We start from the raw sequence: 12,837 nt of genomic DNA on the forward strand, positions 1-12,837 counted from the left end.
GCCGGGCAGGGGCGCTGCCTGGGGATTGGGTGCGGGCCGGGCAGGGGCGCTGCCTGGGGATTGGGTGCGGGCCGGGCAGGGGCGCTGCCTGGGGATTGGGTGCGGGCCGGGCAGGGGCGCTGCCTGGGGATTGGGTGCGGGCCGGGCAGGGGCGCTGCCTGGGGATTGGGTGCGGGCCGGGCAGGGGCGCTGCCTGGGGATTGGGTGCGGGCCGGGCAGGGGCGCTGCCTGGGGATTGGGTGCGGGCCGGGCAGGGGCGCTGCCTGGGGATTGGGTGCGGGCCGGGCAGGGGCGCTGCCTGGGGATTGGGTGCGGGCCGGGCAGGGGCGCTGCCTGGGGATTGGGTGCGGGCCGGGCAGGGGCGCTGCCTGGGGATTGGGTGCGGGCCGGGCAGGGGCGCTGCCTGGGGATTGGGTGCGGGCCGGGCAGGGGCGCTGCCTGGGGATTGGGTGCGGGCCGGGCAGGGGCGCTGCCTGGGGATTGGGTGCGGGCCGGGCAGGGGCGCTGCCTGGGGATTGGGTGCGGGCCGGGCAGGGGCGCTGCCTGGGGATTGGGTGCGGGCCGGGCAGGGGCGCTGCCTGGGGATTGGGTGCGGGCCGGGCAGGGGCGCTGCCTGGCATGCTAATTATGGGCAAGTACTGCTTGGGGTCAGCAAAACCAGTTAGTGGTTTGAGCTAGGTAGCAGGTACTGCCTGATGATCTGGAAGGGGCTTTGAATCTGGCTACAGCTGGTAATGTCGTCTGATATATGGTGCTCACTGTGTTTTTTTAAAATTGATTTTATTTTAAATGACTTTTTTTAAAGTCTTGAAACTGGTAATTTTGTGGGTATGCGTCACCTTGACCTCCGCTGTATGCGTTGCACTAGCGCTTGGCTCTTCCTTTTATTTAACCTCACTCACATGTCTAATTTACTTTTTGAACCTTCTAATGCACTCTGGTCAGAGCTGTCCCTATTCCAATGACACTTTGAATAACGTGGTTTCGTCTGCACTCGCCACGAGTAGACGCTGTTGTTTTCATTGCAGGTGTTTTTATAGTCACTGCTTTTGTCAAATTTTCTGGTGTTTTAGCTACAATATTGTAGTAATTGGTCGTGTGAACCTCTGATCAATAACTTTTGAGAATGAAGTAGTAATTAAAGGGAAATAAAGAGAAAAATCAAAATGCTTCTGCTCAGTTACTAATAATGTTGTAATTCAATGTAGAAAGATTTTACAAAACATTTGTTGTTAGTATTCATATAATTAAAGAAATATCACATTTAAGCAGTTGCATCTATATTTATCACATATTTCTATTTTTACTACTATACATGGGTGGGCGGGGGGGCTGACACCATGAGTTACCGCACTGGGTGACAAACCCTAGTGATGCCACTGGAAAACTCCTTTACCCATTCCCAACATGTGGATAGACCTTTACCCCAGTATGCACAAAGTTCTATTTGTGCTCTGTCCCTGACTAGAGGTATGAATGGATTTACTGCCACTGGCCTTCCATGTAAAGCAAATAACAGGATTGAAATGAAGAATCTGATTATGTTGTACCAGAGCAACATACTTGCTCTCAATGTCTGGAACTTACCGTGAACTTTAGGAAGGGGATGTAGCAACGTGCAACTTTGCTGTGACGAACTGGCTCTGCTTGTTACACACAATTGGCAGGGCAGTTGCAACAAAGATGGCAACATGTGTCCATGTCTTCCACTCCAGAACGGAGGTTGGCATGTGAGCTTGCGTCAGCATGACGCAAGCGGCGGGATATACACGCGGTCCGACTGCCGATCTGATAAGTGAGCATGCGAAGTTTGAATGATCACTCTGCTGTGACACTCGAGCTAAGAGCTTGCGTGTCCAGACTGTTCAACCGCTCTCTCACAGCCCACTACAGGGAGGCCACAGGACTGCATGAAGGTGGAAAGGGTTAGTATCTTCAAATTCCTGGGAATCCACTCATTTCCTGGCACCAACACATTGAGGCAACTATGATGAGGGTACACCAACACCTCAACATTCAAATACTCTTGTCAAACTACTGCAGATGCACTGTGAAAAGTACATTGACTGGTTGCATCATGGTCTGGCTTGCAAACTCAAGTGCCCAGGAACACAGAAGTCTGCAGAAAGTGGAAAACCTAGACAAGTCCATCAAGGTCACTGACCTCCCATCCATTGATAAGTATATATAAGTACCGCCTCAAGATGGCACCCAACATTGTAAAAACTCCCCATTGCCTCGGTTCAAGCACAGTTTTTTTTTTCAGGCTCTTGAATTGCTACCCAAAACATCCATAATCTGCTCTAGGACCACATAATGATCTGACTGCATTATCAAAATATCACTTTTTATCTTTTTCTAACAACAGCTGAATTTATTTATCATTCCTTTTATGTTTGCCATATTTTTTGTTGTCTCAGCCTATAGTAATTTAATTTATACTCTTGTAATTGTATCTATGTATTTGTGCAGCTATAGCGAATAAGAATGTTGGTGCATCTGTACATCATACAATAAACTCTCATATCATGTATGTGGTGACTCATGGCATTAAGCTATTCCAATATTCTTTACATCTGTTCTTTTGAAATGCAACAGCTAGTGTGTGAGTGTAGTAAAACCCACTACAGCATTGTGATAAATAATTGAATGACTTGTTTTACTAATTGTAATTGTGGGATAAATATCGGCTAGGACACTGAAGAACCCCTCAGCTTAAAATGTAATGGGAATTTTTACATCCTCCTAAGAGGGCAGAGAGGCCCTCACTTTAACATCTCATGTGCATGGGGCAGCACCCCCTCAGGACAACTCTGGTTACAAGAATGAGGACGTGTCTCATGAAAGGGAATTTTAAACCCATGGACTCCTCAGTAATGAATTCTTTGCTACGTGGAATGGCCTTAAATACTTTGGATATTAAACCTGCCTGACTCTGAGTGGTTCTGTTTTCAGTAGCTAAGTCTTGTTGAGTTACAGAGTAACTGCTAGTAATGTTGGTATCACACAGTCTGGAAAAAAATGTTTAATGATATGCAATCTGGTCCACCAATGGCATGAAGGTAAAGCGTAAAGTGTGACATCTGGCACAACGCTGCTTATTGGCTGTGCTTTACTGTCATAAAACATTTTAATATTTGTTCATTTTCATGTGTTTATATTTTGATTGTTTTAATTCATTCTTACTGTATATATTTTGAGTGAAAGATTTCATCTGGTAGTTACTAAGTAACTGCTTGATCAGAGAATAAATAAAAAGAGTTCTGTTTTCATTCTTGCAGCTTGTAGACACATTCTTCAGTTTCTTGAGGCGTAAAACAGACTTCTTCACTGGTGGGGAGCAAGGAGCAGCTGAAAAAGTGAGTATAGTGGTTCTTCTTTGGTCAATAGGAGGTTTACCTCCATCTTTCCTTTTTGTTTTCCTCAGTGTAGGAGTGCAAACTAAGGAGAGAAACTGGTGGCATGACACAAGGAAGCCTCATCTACTATAGGGACTGCCTGGTGTCTCTCCAGTGGACTATTGGTGTAAAGTTTTTAACTGATTGCATATTTTTTTTACAGTTGGTCACAGAGACATTCAAGCGGCACCAAAAGTTAGCAGTTCAGGCTCAGATGGAGAAAGAGGTGAAACGGGAAGCAGAGAAAAAGGAGAAAGCAGAGCGAGCACTGGTTACAGAGGTGAAGGAGAAGCTATGTTCTGAACCAAAGCAGCCGAAAATCAAAGAGCTAACTGACGAGGAGGCAAATAAATTGCAGAAGGAGATTGACCAGGTGAGTGCATCACAAAGACCAATCTCTGCTTGAAACTTGGGCCAAGAGAACGAGCTCTTTTGGCAATTAGTTAAGAATATGGATTTGGAGAGTTGGGATAATGTTTAATAATTCAACTTTGCAGGCTGAGAAATTTACAGATCATCTACACTTTTCACAGGAGGAAACATTGCCTCTCAAGAACCCTCAGTCTTGTGTGTCATTCTTTTAAGCTCTTGTAGATATAGGTCTAGCCTGAACAACCTTCCCCCATTAGACAAGCTGCACATTTCAGGTATTTGTCTCAAATCTTTTCTCATATTGGCGGTGAGTTTTAATTTTCTTTTGCATTGAGCAGCTTTTATCGGTACACCCAGACATTGAACATTCTATCTCCCCAATGGTGTCTTTAATTTCTCTCAGTCTGGTGTCTATAGATATTCTTTCAGCCTTGTGTTGCGTCTTTACACTCGAGAGCTCACTTAAGGGCAGCCAGATCTTCAATATATGCTCTTATCTCCATTTTTATGGTATCTAAAATAGCTTTAGCTGCTCAAAGTCAGTTACCTGTTCTTTCTGGTCTGACAGTGAGCTGCCTGATGAGACAGGATCAAGCAAGGCTGAGGGTTCAGTCTATGAGGTAGCCCTCTGTGGCAGCTGCATTGACTCGACATTTAGCCTTTTTGTTAGGGCATTTCAACACTTCAAAATCCACCCCTGTTATTTCAATATGTTGCCAACTATAAACAAATAGTAGAACGCTACCTGGATTGCCGATCAATAGTACTTTATTAGTACAGTTTGGTTGAGTTATGTAGGCTGTGACTTGCTCTATTAACCACTCTCTTGCACGCTTTTTCTGAACTGTTCCAGTACATTAATATCCTTCCTTAAATATAGAATCAAATACTCACATTTGTAATTTACATGGTCTCATCTGTGCCCTATATAATGAAGCATAATCTCTTGGTTTTCGATTCAATACCCTCAACAATAAATTATAATATCAGATTTACCTATACTTGCTGTAGCTTAGCCTCCTTTAAATCATGCACTTAGACACCAAGATCTATCTTACTTGAGAAACTAAAGGAAACAAATTTTAGCAAAACTATCATTCCTGAGAAGTTGGTGAACTTAAACTGATAGTTTCCACAGACTTGATAATCTGTGTCTGAGAGTTTCAAAAGAGATAGCTGCATAGGGAGTGTTTAACTTTCAACTTTTAGGACTCTTCAGATGCTGAAATTGTTTCTGTAGTTTGGATGGTAGCACAGATGACTCCACTATTTAAGAAAAGGGAGTCTGAGAAGAACTTGTGTCAGTGGTGTGGAAATTGATGAAATCTCTCATAAAGGATATCATTACGGTATTACCTTGAATAGAATATGGAGCTCTGAGATGGATAATTTCTGATTGGCACTGGTAGGGGGGGTAGGGGGGGTTGGGGGGGTGGGGGTGGTGGGTAGTAAAAATTGTTTGGTGAGTGCTCCTCATGGAGGGCGACATGGTGCTGGTGTTGTTAAATATAGCAGAGGAGGTTGCTTGATTGGGTGATTGTTCTCGAGTGTGCATCATGGGAGCAGAGGGTTGTGTGTTTTTCTTGGTGTTAATGTCTACCCCGGTTTATCTGTGTTTGTGCATTTCCCTCCACCTCTGCAACTGTAACCCTTAAAAATAAATAAATAAATAGATAATTTAGAAGAAATAAAGATAATGTCCATCTTGTAAATTGCTACTGTTGTTCCTATAAGAAGCATGAATAAAGTGGCATAAGCTCAGGTCTATCTGGGTGAAGCTCCATGACTTTGTCCTGATATTTTATTTATAGATAAAATACAACTGGTGCTGGAACCTAGATGGGCACATGCTGGCTGCCTCTTGATGCACTCTTCATCTTCTCAATTTCTAATATGGCCTTCGGGTAATTTTGTGACCTGAAATTTGGTGCTTTTATTGAATTTATTTAATTTTTCATTCAGACTAGTAAAGCAATGCTCCTATTTGTTGAGGGTTGTCTTGGATCCATTTGCAAAACCTACCCATGTTTTTTGAATCAGTTGCTGATGTAAGTATTGAAGCTGTGGTTAACAGCTGGTCAAGTGTGCTTTGATGGTGACATTAATTGTGCCTTTTTCTTCTAGAAAAAGGAACAAGAAAGTGTTGGGGATGGAATTACGGCCAATGGGGAAAAGCTCTTGGAAAACCAGGATTCAAAACAGGTAATGAAGTTGAAGGTGGGGGGTGGGAGTATTATTTTTAAAATTCACAAGTTTTAAGTTGAGTCCTTTCAATAATAGGTTTTAAATAATTTGTCTCCTCTATTATTCCATGGATCATGCATCTTTCTTGGTGTGGATTCAAATAGCTGTTTGGGCTGTCAAACCATAGAGAGGATCAGAGCTAGTGCACTTTGAAGTTATTGTGCATGTTGCATTATTTAATAATGTTCTGGGTTGGATGAATGAAAGCAAAAAAAAATGTTCAAGGGTTCTGGTAACAATATGACAAAAGTAATTCTGAGTATATGGCTATGTGAATAACCTTTCACTTTTTCTAAAGTGTGCCAAAGCAGAGTCCATGTGGAAATTTGCTTCTTAAATATCTGTCTTGTGGCATTTATTGTTGACAATACTGAAAATGAAAATGCTAAAGTTAAGCATCCTGAGTACAGAACAGACTGAGACTTCCTCTAAGTGAGGGTCTGGCTTCACCATGCTTTTCCATTTTTGAGTTTAATTTTTAAAACCTACCTTGAAGAAGGGCACAGGCTATATATCTTTACCTCTTATGGATGCTGCGAGACCTACTGAGTTTATCCAGAATTTCTGTGTTTTTGCTAAAATCTTCATCGGCAGACTTTCATGTTTTACCCCTCTTTTAAAACCTTTAGTCTATTTGATTTATCTGGTTAAATGTTTAATTCTTAGTTTGGAAGCTGATAATTAGTTCAGCCTAGCTGGTGCTTAGGTGACTGCCCCAGTTACAACTGAGATCTGTGACTTTTGATCTGTGACTTAGCACTCATGTGCACTGTTGTGAAATGCTTCATGTACATGGAGGTAAAGTTAATGCTGCAACATAAAATATGTCTTCTTGACCCCACACATTCCATAGGCTGAATCTGAATCTGAAGGTGAAGAGGATGAGAAGGATAAAGGGAAATTGAAACCTAACTCTGGGAATGGTGCTGATCTGCCCAACTATCGGTGGACCCAGACACTGTCTGAGGTGGATGTAAGTGTCATTGATTTCCCGCAGCACACTAAAGCAGGAAATGATGCAACAGTGTTGTGAGGAGGTGATCTTCAGAATGAATGAGTACCCAAATATAATGTTGAGATGCACTGAATTTTTTGCTTGTTGCAGTCACAAATTACACTTACAAATAACAAGTATAAATTAAATTACTACCTGAGCAAAAATAAAAGATAATAATATAAAAGGATAAATATTCTCAGTTCCAGTTAATGTTAAAATTGTAATGTTACATTAATGGAAATAGATCTTTGGTGGTCCTGGAGTAGTGTTCTGTTTAATGTAAATGGAGAAGTTCAAGAGCTTGATAGCCATTGGGGGAAAAAATTGTTCTTGAACCTAAAGTAAAAGTCCTAAAATCCAGACTGCTTGGGGATTGGCTTGGTCCGGATTTTTGGATATTCTGGATTCTCAGGCAGTACTTTTAAAATTCAAATTTAAGGAGAATAAACAGGTCAATTTTGAGTTTATTAATGAAACATTTTCTCGAATGAAATCCAAAGTACAAAAATCTATTTGTTTTCTTTCATTTCCACAACTTTCATTTGGTCGCTTGTTACCACTGTGAATCTGTGTCGCGTATGCATGCACACAAAAGCGTGAGTTTTTGAGATGTCTGGATTCTCGGGTGGACCAGATTTCTGGCATACAGATTTTTGGACTTGCACTGTAGTGGGAAAGTAATGGGGATCTTTAACGAAGACTGCCTTCTTCCTTACATAGATAACTTGCCTATGTTGGGCATGGGTAGGTTTACCATTTTCCTGCAGTCTTTGCATTTCTGGGCACTCCAGTTCCTAAGTGAGGCCATGATGCAACCAATCAGTATACTTTCCATAGTACACCTGTAGAAGTTGGTTGTAATTTGGATAGGGATTTTGATGCAAAGGTACAATTATAAACTGAAGATAATAAAATCATTTTTAAATTTTTCTTTAGTGATTGTGGAGCAAGATATTTCACAAAGCATCATATGCTGTTACTCCCCTATTGAATTCCAAATGGAAATAAATGAATTTTGAAAACCATGTAGGTTCGAGCAATGCTAAATAAAGTTATAACTATTGCCCATTCCAACATTGTTAATCTCTTAGCATGTATTGCCAGCTTCTAGTACCATTCCAAGTCAACTTCAGATTGAAGAGTCGGGATATAATTGTGGAGATCCAAAGGCGTCATTTGAGGCTGGGTCTGAAAGGCCACCCACCTGTAATTGACGGTGAGATGTTCAATGATGTGAAGGTGGAGGAAAGCTCATGGCTACTGGAAGACGGGAAGAGTGTTAATGTACATCTGGAGAAGGTGAGCTGGCATTGATGGTAGTTCAAATGAATTCTCATCCATAATTTTTTGCAGGATGCACAAACAAAATGGCTGCCTGCCATTTTGTCAATAATGCTTGATCCTTTATCTCCATACCATATACCTGCTCTCTCCCCATGCCCTTTGAAGATTTCTGTGGCAAGAAGTTTCTCTTTCTTAAATAAATTTAGAGACTTGGCCTCCACTGCCTTTGGGGTAGAGAATTCCATTGGGTCACACTCTCAAGTGCTCATCTCTGTGTTTTTATCCTAAATCTCCGATTTTGATTTCCATCCCCATCCCAGCCAGAAGGAACATCCCCCTTACATCCAGTCATGATAACCCTTTTATAATTTTGTACTTTTCAATGCAATTCCTCCTTGGCCTTAAACTTAAGTTAACACCAATCTTATCAATGCAGTCTCTCCTTGGAAGAAAGTCTTACTGCCCCTAGAACCAGAGTGGAGAATGCTTGGTGCACTTTCTCAAAAGGAAGTATGTCCTTTATTTGGATATTGGACACAATACTCCAGTGTGATCTCGCTATGCCCTTCTGTACTCAAAACCATTTGCATCAAAAGCTATCCTACTACTTGTGTGTGTTTACTTTAATGATTGAAAATGGGCACCCAGATCCCAGATATGTGTCAACATTTCCCAGTAGATCACCATTCAAATAATATTGTGCTGTTCTGTTTTTTCTCCTATCAAAATGAATAATTTCACATTTGTGTACATTTACTGCATCCTTATAAATTTCTTCCCTCATTCAGCTTGTTTAAATCACCAATAAGCCTCCTTGCATGCTCCTAGCAATTGCAATCTGTTATTTTTGTCATCGACACTGAGAAATATATTTGGTTTCCACATCCAGTCTATTGTGAATAGTTGAGCCTAAGCAGTGTCCACAAATAATTTCCTGCCACTTGAAAAAGGCTATTTATTTTTTCATACCAGAATGTTACCCCCTTTTCCATGTAATTTAGCTTTGGACACTAACCACTAATACATTTTTTCTATAAATTTAAATACACCACCTGCACTGGTTTGCCTCTGTTCATTCTTCCTTGTTTCCTTTAAAAAAAAGGGTTTTAAATATAACTGTCTAATCATAAATCTATGTTGACATTGTCTAATGCCATTAATTTTTGTTATGTCGTCTTAGCACATCCTTGATAATGCTTTAACCATTTACCTACAGGCTAACAGTGATTACAGGTAGCGTGCACTGTTTTTAAAGAACCTTCCTTCTGTAAATAAGGGTGGATTAAGCTTCCTGGTCTGTATGAGGGTTACAGATCCATCCCCACATTGTGTGTGATGTTTGCACTGGGACCCATGTTTAGTGAGTGATTCTTATTCTGAGAATAAAAATGCCCAAGGGTATGAATTCTACTTGCATTATTTGTGTACTGTGAATACTTTGTTTCTTTTTTCAGATTAATAAAATGGAATGGTGGAACAAACTAGTGACAACAGATCCTGAGATTAATACCAAAAAAATTAACCCTGAAAATTCAAAGGTGAGTTTTTTTTAAAAATCTGCCTCAATCCTGTCCTTTAGCAAGAAAGGGAATGTGCTTTCTGATCAACACAGTGAATTTAAATCAATATATTTATATTTGAGCCTGTAGATTATATACAGATTCCAGGCCACAGCTTTTGCCTTTTTCCTGTGGTTTTAATAATCTTATTACTATCTACTCCACTGAAATCGTGTGTACAGGTAACCCCAATTTTGATGAATTGCTCATTAAATTTCAGAAATATGGCTGCTGTGTACCTTTTCAGCCAGAAAGGTGGAGCACATCAAAGGTGAAACCCTTGTATCACATTTGCAACCGTAAATAATTGTTTTATTTGAGACCTGTGGAGATTAGAACAGATTATATGAACTATGAATGATTCTGCCTACATCAGTGACAGAATCTTTACTTCTTAGACTAGTCTCATTCTGGTTTGGGACACCCCTTATTTAATTCCACTCTAATCTGTCATCTTCACCATTTCACAAATACCTTGTGCTCTGTTCATCATCTTCCCCATTTTCCATCTCCCCAGTGATGTAATTTAACCATTGGCCTCAAAGGGCAGCCTGTTTGTCTCCTCTTGACAATTACTCTCTCATCCTTGTGTTTAAATCCCTTCATAGTTTTCTCTCATTCCCTTGAACTTGGTTCAGATTTTAAAATAAAAATCTTCCCCCCCCCCCCCCCCCCCCCATCATCCTTTCAATCTCATTATTGATAAAGTTCTTCCACTACCTAGGCATCAGCAAAATTCCTTCCATAAACCTTTTCTCCTTTTTTTTTTTTTTTTTTTTTTTTTTTTTTTTAAATTTTTTATTTTTCACACCATAAATCACAATAGCCATGATATACACTTTTTCTTTTCCACACATTTACAGTGACTTTTTCTCCCTCCCCCCTCCCTCCTCCCAAGCCACCCCCCCATCCCTCCCCCCTCTCATCCATTTTAGTTATACAATCTAGGTTGCATTAATTCAGTTAGACAATGTTGTCATTCAACAAAAATACACCAGAAATTCTACTGAGTCCATTTTTTTCTTCTCTTCTCCTTCCATCAACTTAGGTAATGTTTGTTCCCGGTAGGTTTTCGCTATTGTATTTAATGTAAGGCTCCCATACTTGTTCGAATATTTCGATATTATTTCTTAAACTATATGTTATTTTTTCTAATGGAATACATTTATTCATTTCTATATACCATTGTTGTATTTTCAAATTATCTTCCAATTTCCAGGTTGACATAATACATTTTTTTGCTACAGCTAGGGCTATCTTAACAAATCTTTTTTGTGCATCCTCCAAGTCAATTCCAAATTCTTTGTTTTTTATGTTACTTAGGAGAAAGATCTCTGGATTCTTTGGTATATTGTTTTCTGTTATTTTATTTAATATCTGATTGAGATCTTCCCAAAATTTTTCTACTTTCTCACATGTCCAGATTGCATGAATTGTTGTTCCCCTTTCTTTTTTACATCGAAAACATCTATCAGATACTGTTGGGTCCCATTTATTTAACTTTTGCGGTGTAATGTATAGTCTGTGTAACCAATTATATTGTATCATACGCAGCCTCGTATTTATTGTATTTCTCATCGTTCCAGAGCATAACTTCTCCCATGTTTCCTTTTTTATCTTTATATTTAAATCTTGTTCCCATTTTTGTTTAGTTTTACCATTTGTTTCCTCATTTTCCTTTTCTTGCAGTTTAATATACATATTTTTTATAAATCTTTTGATTAACATTGTATCTGTAATCACATATTCAAGGTTACTTCCCTCTGGTAAACTCAAGTTGCTTCCTAATTTATCTTTCAAGTAGGATCTCAGTTGGTAATATGCCAGCGCTGTATCTCCCGTTATATTGTACTTATCTCTCATTTGTTCAAAGGATAAGAATCTACTTCCTGAAAAACAATTTTCTATTCTTTTAATCCCTTTTTTTTCCCATTTTCTAAAGGCAAGGTTGTCTATTGTAAAAGGGAGTAGCTTATTTTGCGTCAATATTAGTTTTGGTATTTGGTAATTTATTTTATTTCTTTCTACATGTATCTTCTTCCATATATTGAGGAGATGGTGTAATACTGGAGAAGTTCTATGTTGTACCAATTTTTCGTCCCATTTATATAATATGTGTTCAGGTATCTTTTCCCCTATTTTATCTAATTCTAGTCTCGTCCAGTCTGGTTTTTCCCTTGTTTGATAAAAATCTGATAGGTACCTTAATTGTGCGGCTCTATAATAATTTTTGAAGTTTGGCAATTGTAAGCCTCCTTGTTTATACCATTCTGTTAATTTGTCTAGTGCTATCCTCGGTTTCCCCCCTCTCCATAAAAATCTCCTTATTATTTTCTTTAACTCTTTGAAGAATTTTTCTGTCAGTTGTATTGGCAATGCCTGAAATAAGTATAGTATCCTTGGAAAAATGTTCATTTTAATACAGTTTATCCTTCCTATCAGTGTTAGTGGTAGCTCTTTCCAATGCTCTAAATCATCCTGTAGTTTTTTCATTAGTGGATTGTAATTGAGTTTATATAATTGGCCTAGATTTTTGTTTATTTGCACACCTAGGTATCTTATTGCCTGCGTTTGCCATCTGAATGGGGATTCCTCCTTAAATTTTGAGAAATCCGCGTTATTCATAGGCATTGCTTCACTTTTATTTACGTTTATCTTGTATCCCGACACTTCTCCATATTCCTTCAATTTCTTATATAGTTCTTTTATTGATAGTTCTGGTTCTGTTAAGTACACTATCACATCATCCGCAAACAGACTGATTTTATATTCCCTGTCTTTTATTTTTATTCCTTTTATATTATTATCTCTTCTTATCGATTCTGCTAGTGGTTCTATAGCTAGCGCAAACAATAATGGTGATAGTGGGCATCCCTGCCGCGTTGACCTGCTTAAGTTAAATTGCTTTGATACATGTCCATTTACTGTCACTTTCGCTAACGGTCCCTTATATAATGCTTTAATCCAATTAATATACTTCTCC

The 12,837-nt window shown here is 39.6% G+C and overlaps 1 protein-coding gene across 1 annotated transcript in view; it reads left to right on the top strand.

Moving 5' to 3' along the window:
* The window catches only part of nudc (nudC nuclear distribution protein), a 37,491-nt gene that overhangs the window by 3,478 nt on the left and 21,176 nt on the right, over positions 1-12,837 (top strand). Inside the window, exons 2-7 of the mRNA XM_069895505.1 lie at positions 3,282-3,359; positions 3,562-3,771; positions 5,895-5,972; positions 6,868-6,987; positions 8,116-8,310; positions 9,750-9,833. Of these exons, the coding sequence (XP_069751606.1) occupies positions 3,282-3,359; positions 3,562-3,771; positions 5,895-5,972; positions 6,868-6,987; positions 8,116-8,310; positions 9,750-9,833 (765 nt within the window). The remainder of the gene's footprint in view (positions 1-3,281; positions 3,360-3,561; positions 3,772-5,894; positions 5,973-6,867; positions 6,988-8,115; positions 8,311-9,749; positions 9,834-12,837) is intronic.

This window comes from Narcine bancroftii, chromosome 8 (assembly GCF_036971445.1).
Source record: "Narcine bancroftii isolate sNarBan1 chromosome 8, sNarBan1.hap1, whole genome shotgun sequence".
Taxonomy (NCBI): Eukaryota; Metazoa; Chordata; class Chondrichthyes; order Torpediniformes; family Narcinidae; genus Narcine; species Narcine bancroftii.